This window comes from Oncorhynchus masou, chromosome 16 (assembly GCF_036934945.1).
Source record: "Oncorhynchus masou masou isolate Uvic2021 chromosome 16, UVic_Omas_1.1, whole genome shotgun sequence".
In the NCBI taxonomy this organism is placed as follows: Eukaryota; Metazoa; Chordata; class Actinopteri; order Salmoniformes; family Salmonidae; genus Oncorhynchus; species Oncorhynchus masou.
The window spans coordinates 40,453,897-40,466,396 of record NC_088227.1 but is presented as its reverse complement, the minus strand read 5'-3'; the positions used below and the strand labels follow the sequence as shown (position 1 = coordinate 40,466,396).

At 43.1% G+C, this 12,500-nt stretch overlaps 1 protein-coding gene across 2 annotated transcripts in view; it reads left to right on the top strand.

Moving 5' to 3' along the window:
• dpf3 (double PHD fingers 3) overlaps positions 1–12,500 on the top strand; it is a 68,147-nt gene that overhangs the window by 17,921 nt on the left and 37,726 nt on the right. For both annotated transcript variants that reach the window (XM_064991679.1, XM_064991678.1), the window contains exon 2: positions 7,239–7,399. In XM_064991679.1, the coding sequence (XP_064847751.1) occupies positions 7,239–7,399 (161 nt within the window). The remainder of the gene's footprint in view (positions 1–7,238; positions 7,400–12,500) is intronic.

Sequence of the window (12,500 nt, the reverse complement as noted above, 5' to 3'; positions counted from 1 at the left end):
CTCCTGTCCCTCCTCTCCTCTCCTCTCCTCTCCTCTCCTCTCCTCTCCTCTCCTCTCCTCTCCTCTCCTCTCCTCTCCTCTCCTCTCCTCTCCTCTCCTCTCCTCTCCTCTCCTCTCCTCTCCTCCTCTCCTGTCCACCTCTCCTCTCCTGTCCTCCTCTCCTGTCCTCTCCTCTCCTGTCCTCTCCTCTCCTGTCCTCCTCTCCTGTCCTCCCCTCCTCTCCTGTCCTCCCCTTCTCTCCTGTCCTCCCCTCCTCTCCTGTCCTCCTCTCCTGTCCTCTTCTCCTCTCCTGTCCTCCTCTCCTGTCCTCTTCTCCTCTCCTGTCCTCCCCTCCTCTCCTCTCCTGTCCTGTCCTCCCCTCCTCTCCTGTCCTTCCCTCTGAAAACATTCCATTGGCCTCTCACTGTGTGTGTGTGCACCAATGATATATATACACATAAACCCTGGATTGCTGATGTTTTGTATTGACCATTGAGAGGCTTTGAAGCCATAGGTCGGCCATATTGGCCCTGAATGGATGTTTCAAGGAAGAAAATACATGTATTTAAGTATTTTTGTGTTGTAGTGGGGACAGTAACATTAGTATTCTCCAAAAATTATACTTTATTTAACTTCTTAGGGCTGCAATCCCGTTAACGGGATTTATATGACAACAGCCACTGAAAGTGCAGGGCGCCAAATTCCAACAACAGAAATCTCATAATTAAAATTCCTCAAACATACATGTATTTTATACCATTTTAAAGGTAATCTTGTTGTTAATCCCACCACAGTGTCCGATTTCAAATAGGCTCTACAGCGAAAGCACCACAAACGATTATGTTAGGTCACCACCAAGTCACAGAAAAATTGAGCCATTTTTCCAGCCAAAGAGAGGAGTCACAAAAAGCACAAATAGAGATAAAATTAATCACTAACCTTTGATCTTCATCAGATGACACTCATAGGACTTCATGTTACACAATACATGTATGTTTTGTTCGATAAAGTACATATTTATATTCTAAAATCTCAGTATACATTGGCGCGTTATGTTCACTAGTTCCAAAAACATCCGGTGAAATTGCAGAGAGCCACATCATTTTACAGAAATACCCATTATAAATGTCGATGAAAATACAATTGTTAGACATGGAAATATAGATACACTTCTCCTTAATGCAACCGCTGTGTCAGACTTCAAAAAGCTTTACGGAAAAAGAAAAACATTCAATAATCTGAGTACAGAGTTCAGACAACAAAGCAGCCAAAAAGAAATCCGCCATACTGGGTAGTCAACATTAGTCATAAATAGCATTATAAATATTCACTTACCTTTGACGCTCTTCATCAGAATGCACTCCCAGGAATCCCAGTTCCACATTAAATGTTTGATTTAGTTCGATAATGTCCATCATTTATGTCCAAAGAGCTACTTTTGTTAACTTTTGTCCAAAGTCATGAAGCGCGTTGCAGACGAAATGTCAAAAAGTTCCGTTACTGTCTGTAGAAACATGTCAAACGATGTATGGAATCAATCTTTAGGATGTTTTTAACATAAAAATTAAATAATGTTCCAACCGGAGAATTCCTATGTCTGTAGAAAAGCAATGGAGAGCTAACTCTCTCGTGACTGGGCCTCAGAGCCTGTGGCACTCTGCCAGACCTCTGGCTCAAACAGCCCTCATTCACTCCCCCTCACAGTAGAATCCTCAAACAAAGTTCTAAAGACTGTTGACATCTAGTGGAAGCCTTAGGAAGTGCAACATAACCAATATCCCACTGTGTATTCAATAGGGGCTGGGTTGAAAATCTACCAACCTCAGATTTCCCACTTCCTGTTTGGATTTTTTTCTCAGGTGTTTGCCTGCCATATGAGTTATGTTATACTCACATACATCATTCAAACAGTTTTAGAAACTTGAGAGTGTTTTCTATCCAATACTATGAATAATATGCATATATTATTAACTGGAACTGAGGAGCAGGTCGTTTACTCTGGGCACCTCTTAAAATAAAATGTTTATATATTTTTTGTTATTTTATTTGTATGTTTAGCTCACGTAATATATTTTAAATGTATTCATTAATGTGTCTGTAATACAATAAACATGACAGAAACAAATGTAGACGTTAATTTGTAAGTCGCTCTGGATAAGAGCGTCTGCTAAATGACTTAAATGTAAATGTAAATGTTAATAAATGGTGGGTGAGTTCCAAGATGGAGGCGCGACAGCTTCTAAACAGAGCCCCCTGACAGTCATCTAGTCTATATATAAATCATTGGTGTTTGTGCCTTTGGTTGCTATTTAAAGTGCATTTGACTCGTTTGACAATACTGACAAAGTTTCCACTACCAGACACACAACAACAATGTACATATTCCATCAGTAACAAGGGGACTCTGTCTGGACTATTCCATCAGTAACCAGGGGACTCTGTCTGGACTATTCCATCAGTAACCAGGGGACTCTGTCTGGACTATTCCATCAGTAACCAGGGGACTCTGTCTGGACTATTCCATCAGTAACCAGGGGACTCAGTCTGGACTATTCCATTAGTAACCAGGGAACTCTGTCTGGACTATTCCATCAGTAACCAGGGGACTCTGTCTGGACTATTCCATCAGTAACCAGGGGACTCAGTCTGGACTATTCCATTAGTAACCAGGGGACTCAGTCTGGACTATTCCATCAGTAACCAGGGGACTCTGTCTGGACTATTCCATCAGTAACCAGGGGACTCAGTCTGGACTATTCCATTAGTAACCAGGGGACTCAGTCTGGACTATTCCATCAGTAACCAGGGGACTCTGTCTGGACTATTCCATCAGTAACCAGGGGACTCTGTCTGGACTATTCCATCAGTAACCAGGGGACTCTGTCTGGACTATTCCATCAGTAACCAGGGGACTCAGTCTGGACTATTCCATCAGTAACCAGGGGACTCTGTCTGGACTATTCCATCAGTAACCAGGGGGCTCTGTCTGGACTATTCCATCAGTAACCAGGGGACTCTGTCTGGACTATTCCATCAGTAACCATGGGGCTCAGTCTGGACTATTCCATCAGTAACCAGGGGACTCTGTCTGGACTATTCCATCAGTAACCAGGGGACTCTGTCTGGACTATTCCATTAGTAACCAGGGGACTCTGTCTGGACTATTCCATCAGTAACCAGGGGACTCTGTCTGGACTATTCCATCAGTAACCAGGGGACTCTGTCTGGACTATTCCATCAGTAACCAGGGGACTCTGTCTGGACTATTCCATCAGTAACCAGGGGACTCAGTCTGGACTATTCCATCAGTAACCAGGGGACTCAGTCTGGACTATTCCATCAGTAACCAGGGGACTCAGTCTGGACTATTCCATCAGTAACCAGGGGACTCAGTCTGGACTATTCCATCAGTAACCAGGGGACTCTGTCTGGACTATTCCATCAGTAACCAGGGGACTCAGTCTGGACTATTCCATCAGTAACCAGGGGACTCTGTCTGGACTATTCCATCAGTAACCAGGGGACTCTGTCTGGACTATTCCATCAGTAACCAGGGGACTCTGTCTGGACTATTCCATTAGTAACCAGGGGACTCTGTCTGGACTATTCCATCAGTAACCAGGGGACTCAGTCTGGACTATTCCATCAGTAACCAGGGGACTCTGTCTGGACTATTCCATCAGTAACCAGGGGACTCTGTCTGGACTATTCCATCAGTAACCAGGGGACTCTGTCTGGACTATTCCATTAGTAACCAGGGGACTCTGTCTGGACTATTCCATCAGTAACCAGGGGACTCAGACTGGACTATTCCATCAGTAACCAGGGGACTCAGTCTGGACTATTCCATTAGTAACCAGGGAACTCTGTCTGGACTATTCCATCAGTAACCAGGGGACTCTGTCTGGACTATTCCATCAGTAACCAGGGGACTCAGTCTGGACTATTCCATTAGTAACCAGGGGACTCAGTCTGGACTATTCCATCAGTAACCAGGGGACTCTGTCTGGACTATTCCATCAGTAACCAGGGGACTCAGTCTGGACTATTCCATTAGTAACCAGGGGACTCAGTCTGGACTATTCCATCAGTAACCAGGGGACTCTGTCTGGACTATTCCATCAGTAACCAGGGGACTCTGTCTGGACTATTCCATCAGTAACCAGGGGACTCTGTCTGGACTATTCCATCAGTAACCAGGGGACTCAGTCTGGACTATTCCATCAGTAACCAGGGGACTCTGTCTGGACTATTCCATCAGTAACCAGGGGGCTCTGTCTGGACTATTCCATCAGTAACCAGGGGACTCTGTCTGGACTATTCCATCAGTAACCATGGGGCTCAGTCTGGACTATTCCATCAGTAACCAGGGGACTCTGTCTGGACTATTCCATCAGTAACCAGGGGACTCTGTCTGGACTATTCCATTAGTAACCAGGGGACTCTGTCTGGACTATTCCATCAGTAACCAGGGGACTCTGTCTGGACTATTCCATCAGTAACCAGGGGACTCTGTCTGGACTATTCCATCAGTAACCAGGGGACTCTGTCTGGACTATTCCATCAGTAACCAGGGGACTCAGTCTGGACTATTCCATCAGTAACCAGGGGACTCAGTCTGGACTATTCCATCAGTAACCAGGGGACTCAGTCTGGACTATTCCATCAGTAACCAGGGGACTCAGTCTGGACTATTCCATCAGTAACCAGGGGACTCTGTCTGGACTATTCCATCAGTAACCAGGGGACTCAGTCTGGACTATTCCATCAGTAACCAGGGGACTCTGTCTGGACTATTCCATCAGTAACCAGGGGACTCTGTCTGGACTATTCCATCAGTAACCAGGGGACTCTGTCTGGACTATTCCATTAGTAACCAGGGGACTCTGTCTGGACTATTCCATCAGTAACCAGGGGACTCAGTCTGGACTATTCCATCAGTAACCAGGGGACTCTGTCTGGACTATTCCATCAGTAACCAGGGGACTCTGTCTGGACTATTCCATTAGTAACCAGGGGACTCTGTCTGGACTATTCCATCAGTAACCAGGGGACTCAGACTGGACTATTCCATCAGTAACCAGGGGACTCTGTCTGGACTATTCCATCAGTAACCAGGGGACTCTGTCTGGACTATTCCATCAGTATTCATCAGAGTGGGGTAACATCTCACAGCAAGAACTGGCAAATCTGGTGCAGTTTATGAGGAGGAGATGCACTGCAGTACTTAACTTCTTATGGGCAGGTGGGACAGTAGCGTCCCACCTGGCCAACATCCGGGGAAATTGCAGCGCTCGAAATTCAAAAATACCAAATTCAAATATTTAACATTGTTGAAAATATATGTGTTATACATCAAAATAAACCTTAACTTCTTGTTAATCCAGCCGCTGTGTCAGATGTCAAAAAGGCTTTACGGCGAAAGCAAAACATGCTATTATCTGAGGACAGCGCCCCGCATACAAACACATGAAAATCATATTTCAACCAGGCAGGTGCGTCACAATAGTCAGAAATAGCGATATAATTCATGCTTTACCTTTGAAGATCTTCTTCTGTTGGCACTCCAAAAGGTCCCAGCTACATCACAAATGATCCTTTTGTTCGATAATGTCCTTCTTTATTTCCCAAAAATGTCAATTTATTTGGAGCATTTGATTCAGAAATACACCGGTTTCAACTCGCCCAACATGTCTACAAAGTATCTAATAAGTTACCTGTAAACATGGTCCGAACATTTCAAACAACATTCCTAATCCAACCTCAGGTACCCTAAAACGTAAATAATCGATAAAATTGAGATAGAATAAACTGTTTCCCACACCAGATAAAAACAACGTGAAGCACCCTCCAGTATACTCACATCAAAACAGTAGAGTCCACCTGGATTGACACTTACAATGAATAGCATTACTTCTTCATTTCTCAAAAGAAAAACATCGAATCATTTCTAAAGACTGTTGACATCTAGTGGAAGCCCCAGGAACTGCAACCAGGTTCCTAATAATAAGGGTATCCCATAGAATACCAATGGAAAACACAATGACCTCCATTCTTTTTTCCCCTGGATGGTTTGTCCTCGGGGTTTCGCCTGCCAAATCAGTTCTGTTATACTCACAGACATTATTTTAACAGTTTTAGAAACTTTAGAGTGTTTTCCAAATCTACCAATATGCATATCCTAGCTTCTGGGCCAGAATAATAGGCAGTTTACTTTAATTTTCATCCGGAGGTGAAAATATTACCCAAGAGAGGTTAATGCAGCTGGTGGCCACACCAGATACTGAATGTTAGTTTTGATTTTGATCCCCCTTCTGTTAGTCACATGTCTGTGGAACTTGTTCAGTTTATGTCTCAGTTGTTGAATCTTATTATGTTCATACAAATATTTACACATGTTAAGTTTGCTGAAAATAAACGCAGTTGACAGTGTGAGGACGTTTCTTTTTTTGCTGAGTTTATTTGCATAGTAAAATCGTCCCACAGTGTGTTTCTCCGTTTTTCAATCGGTTAGATGGTTTACTATAGGTTGTAGAAATACATTAGGATAGAGCAATACATTAGGATAATGGAGTTGATTGGTTTCATGTTTCGTGTTTTTCAATTGGTTAGAATGGTTTTCTATGGGTTGGTGAACTACGTTAGGATAATGGAGTTGATTGGTTTCGTGTTTTTCAATTGGTTAGAATGGTTTTCTATGGGTTGGTGAACTATGTTTGGATAATGGAGTTGATTGGTTTCGTGTTTTTCAATTGGTTAGAATGGTTTTCTATGGGTTGGTGAACTACGTTCGGATAATGTAGTGTGTTTGTAATGCATAGTCACCAAGCCACAGTGGTGCTGTGACTTTCCCAAAGCTGCCAACGACACACATTTGATTTATTCTGGCCAGCTGGACCAGGCCTGCTGATGCGTACAGAGTAACTCAGCACGTCTCCATGCTAATAAACAACCCTAACAATGTTGGTATTCAGAGGACATGTCTTGGTAGCAGGATGGCTCAACAGCAGCTGTGTGCTCTGACTGAGACGGAGGGAATATGTTTAGCTAAGATATCTCTAGCATGCTAAATGAACCTGAGTGAGCTGAAGACAAGTAGCATCCCAATATGTAAAATAGATTAAGAGGTCTGGACATTTGGCAGCAGATTTAAGGCCCGTTCCAGCTGCTTCCTCAATCACTTTAGCCTACTAAGCTAACCTTACCTAGTTAACCTAACCAAGTTAACTAAAACTGTCTCTGTTCTCTTGTGTCTGTAGGCTAGGTGACCAGTTCTACCGGGAGGCCATAGAACACTGTCGCAGCTACAACGCCCGTCTGTGTGCCGAGCGAAGCGTCCGTATGCCCTTCCTGGACAACCAAACTGGCGTGGCCCAGAACAACTGCTACATCTGGATGGAACAGCGCCACCGCGGGCCAGGTGGGTGAACTGCAGGCTGGGGAAGAGAAATGGCACGCGCACACACACACACGGGCGACACTTGATAGCCCTTCAAAACAAAGTTTATTTGTCATGTGAGCCGAATACAACAGGTTTAGACCTTACAGTGAAATTCTGACTTACAGGCTCTAACCAATAGTGCAAAAAAGGTAAAGAAATAAAACAACAGTAAAAAGACAGGCTATATACAGTAGAGAGGCTATATACAGTAGAGAGGATATATACAGTAGAGAGGCTATATACAGTAGCGAGGCTATATACAGTAGAGAGGCTATATACAGTAGAGAGGCTATATACAGTAGTGAGGCTATATACAGTAGAGAGGCTATATACAGTAGAGAGGCTATATACAGTAGAGAGGCTATATACAGTAGAGAGGCTATATAGAGTAGTGAGGCTATATACAGTAGAGAGACTATATACAGTAGTGAGGCTATATGCAGTAGAGAGGCTATATACAGTAGAGAGGCTATATACAGTAGAGAGGCTATATACAGTAGTGAGGCTATATACAGTAGAGAGGCTATATACAGTAGTGAGGCTATATACAGTAGAGAGGCTATATACAGTAGAGAGGCTATATACAGTAGAGAGGCTATATACAGTAGAGAGACTATATACAGTAGTGAGGCTATATACAGTAGAGAGGCTATATACAGTAGAGAGGCTATATACAGTAGAGAGGCTATATACAGTAGTGAGGCTATATACAGTAGAGAGACTATATACAGTAGTGAGGCTATATACAGTAGAGAGGCTATATACAGTAGTGAGGCTATATACAGTAGAGAGGCTATATACAGTAGAGAGGCTATATACAGTAGAGAGGCTATATACAGTAGAGAGGCTATATACAGTAGAGACTATATACAGTAGTGAGGCTATATACAGTAGAGAGGCTATATACAATAGAGATGCTATATACAGTAGAGAGGCTATATACAGTAGAGAGGCTATATACAGTAGTGAGGCTATATACAGTAGAGAGGCTATGTACAGTAGAGAGGCTATATACAGTAGAGAGGCTATATACAGTAGCGAGGCTATATACAGTAGAGAGGCTATATACAGTAGCGAGGCTATATACAGTAGAGTGGCTATATACAGTAGAGAGGCTATATACAGTAGCGAGGCTATATACAGTAGAGTGGCTATATACAGTAGAGAGGCTATATACAGTAGAGAGGTTACATACAGTAGCGAGGCTATTTATAGTAGAGAGGCTATATACAGTAGCGAGGCTATATACAGTAGAGAGGTTATATACAGTAGCGAGGCTATATACAGTAGAGAGGCTATATACAGTAGAGAGGCTATATACAGTAGAGAGGCTATATACAGTAGCGAGGCTATATACAGTAGAGAGGCTATATACAGTAGAGAGGCTATATACAGTAGAGAGGTTATATACAGTAGCGAGGCTATATATAGTAGAGAGGCTATATACAGTAGCGAGGCTATATACAGTAGAGAGGCTATATACAGTAGCGAGGCTATATACAGTAGAGAGGCTATATACAGTAGAGAGGCTATATACAGTAGAGAGGCTATATACAGTAACGAGGCTATATACAGTAGAGAGGCTATATACAGTAGCGAGGCTATATACAGTAGAGAGGCTATATACAGTAGCGAGGCTATATACAGTAGAGAGGCTATATACAGTAGAGAGGCTATATACAGTAGAGAGGTTATATACAGTAGCGAGGCTATATATAGTAGAGAGGCTATATACAGTAGCGAGGCTATAACAGTAGAGAGGCTATATACAGTAGAGAGGCTATATACAGTAGAGAGGCTATATAGAGTAGTGAGGCTATATACAGTAGAGAGACTATATACAGTAGTGAGGCTATATGCAGTAGAGAGGCTATATACAGTAGAGAGGCTATATACAGTAGAGAGGCTATATACAGTAGAGAGGCTATATACAGTAGTGAGGCTATATACAGTAGAGAGGCTATATACAGTAGTGAGGCTATATACAGTAGAGAGGCGATATACAGTAGAGAGGCTATATACAGTAGAGAGGCTATATACAGTAGAGAGACTATATACAGTAGTGAGGCTATATACAGTAGAGAGGCTATATACAGTAGAGAGGCTATATACAGTAGAGAGGCTATATACAGTAGTGAGGCTATATACAGTAGAGAGACTATATACAGTAGTGAGGCTATATACAGTAGAGAGGCTATATACAGTAGTGAGGCTATATACAGTAGAGAGGCTATATACAGTAGAGAGGCTATATACAGTAGAGAGGCTATATACAGTAGAGAGACTATATACAGTAGTGAGGCTATATACAGTAGAGAGGCTATATACAGTAGAGAGGCTATATACAGTAGAGAGGCTATATACAGTAGTGAGGCTATATACAGTAGAGAGACTATATACAGTAGTGAGGCTATATGCAGTAGAGAGGCTATATACAGTAGAGAGGCTATATACAGTAGAGAGGCTATATACAGTAGAGAGGCTATATACAATAGAGATGCTATATACAGTAGAGAGGCTATATACATTAGAGAGGCTATATACAGTAGTGAGGCTATATACAGTAGAGAGGCTATATACAGTAGAGAGGCTATATACAGTAGAGAGGCTATATACAGTAGCGAGGCTATATACAGTAGAGAGGCTATATACAGTAGCGAGGCTATATACAGTAGAGTGGCTATATACAGTAGAGAGGCTATATACAGTAGCGAGGCTATATACAGTAGAGTGGCTATATACAGTAGAGAGGCTATATACAGTAGAGAGGTTACATACAGTAGCGAGGCTATTTATAGTAGAGAGGCTATATACAGTAGCGAGGCTATATACAGTAGAGAGGTTATATACAGTAGCGAGGCTATATACAGTAGAGAGGCTATATACAGTAGAGAGGCTATATACAGTAGCGAGGCTATATTCAGTAGAGAGGCTATATACAGTAGTGTGGCTATATACAGTAGAGAGGCTATATACAGTAGAGAGGCTATATACAGCAGAGAGGTCATATACAGTAGCGAGGCTATATATAGTAGAGAGGCTATATACAGTAGCGAGGCTATATACAGTAGAGAGGCTATATACAGTAGAGAGGCTATATACAGTAGAGAGGTTATATACAGTAGAGAGGCTATATACAGTAGAGAGGTTATATACAGTAGTGAGGCTATATACAGTAGTGAGGCTATATATAGTAGAGAGGCTATATACAGTATCGAGGCTATATACAGTAGAGAGGCTATATACAGTAGCGAGGCTATATACAGTAGAGAGGCTATATACAGTAGAGAGGCTATATACAGTAGAGAGGCTATATACAGTAGCGAGGCTATATACAGTAGAGAGGCTATATACAGTAGCGAGGCTATATACAGTATAGAGGCTATTTACAGTAGAGAGGCTATATACAGTAGAGAGGTTATATACAGTAGCGAGGCTATATATAGTAGAGAGGCTATATACAGTAGCGAGGCTATATACAGTAGAGAGGCTATATACAGTAGCGAGGCTATATACAGTAGAGAGGCTATATACAGTAGAGAGGCTATATACAGTAGAGAGGCTATATACAGTAACGAGGCTATATACAGTAGAGAGGCTATATACAGTAGCGAGGCTATATACAGTAGAGAGGCTATATACAGTAGCGAGGCTATATACAGTAGAGAGGCTATATACAGTAGAGAGGCTATATACAGTAGAGAGGTTATATACAGTAGCGAGGCTATATATAGTAGAGAGGCTATATACAGTAGCGAGGCTATAACATTAGAGAGGCTATATACAGTAGTGAGGCTATATACAGTAGAGAGGCTATATACAGTAGAGAGGCTATATACAGTAACGAGGCTACATACAGACACCGGTTAGTCAGGCTGATTGAGGTGGTATGTACATGTAGATATGGTTAATAATAATAATAATAATAATATATCCCATTTAGCAGACGCTTTTGTCCAAAGCGACTTACAAGTCGGCTGGGGCCACTACTTTTACATATGGGTGGCCCCAGCGGGAATCGAACCCACGACGCTTGGCGTTGCAAGCGCCATGCTCTACCGACTGAGCCACACAGGACCCCCTGTGGTTAAAGTGACTATGCATATATGATGAACAGAGAGTAGCAGTAGCGTAAAAGTGGGGTTGGCGGGTGGTGGGACACAATGCAGATAGCCCGGGAAGCCAATGTGCGGGAGCACTGGTTGCTCAGCCCAATTGAGGTAGTGTGTACATGAATGTATAGTTAAAGTGACTATGAATATATGATAAACAGAGAGTAGCAGCAGCTTCAAAAGAGGGATTGGGGAGGGGGACACACACAATGCAAATAGTCCGGGTAGCCATTTGATTACCTGTTCAGGAGTCTTATGGCTTGGGGGTAAAAACTGTTGAGAAGCCTTTTTGTCCTCGACTTGGCACTCCGGTACCGCTTGCCATGCGGTAGTAGAGAGAACAGTCTATGGCTGGGGTCTTTGACAATTTTTAGGGCCTTCCTCTGACACCGCCTGGTGTAGAGGTCCTGGATGGCAAGCAGCTTAGCCCCAGTGATGGACTGGGCCGTACGCACTACCCTCTGTAGTGCCTTGCAGTCAGAGGCCGAACAGTTGCCATACCAGTGATGCAACCGGTCAGGATGCTCTCGATGGTGCAGCTGTAGAACCTTTTGAGGATCTCAGGACCCATGCCAAATCTTTTTAGTTTCCTGAGGGAATAGGGAATAGGCTTTGTCGTGCAGTCTTCATGACTGTCTTGGTGTGTTTGGACCATTCTAGTTTGTTGTTGATGTGGACACCAAGGAACTTGAAGCTCTCAACCTGCTCCACAACAGCCCCGTCGATGAGAATGGGGGCGTGGCTCGGCCCTCCTTTTCCTGTAGTCCACAATCATCTCCTTAGTCTTGGTTACGTTGAGGGATAGGTTGTTATTCTGGCACCACCTGGCCAGGTCTCTCACCTCCTCCCTATAGGCTGTCTCGTCATTGTCAGTGATCAGGCCTACCACTGTTGTGTCGTCTGCAAACTTAATGGTGGTGTTGGAGTTGTGCCTGGCCATGCAGGCGTGGGTGAACAGGGAGTACAGG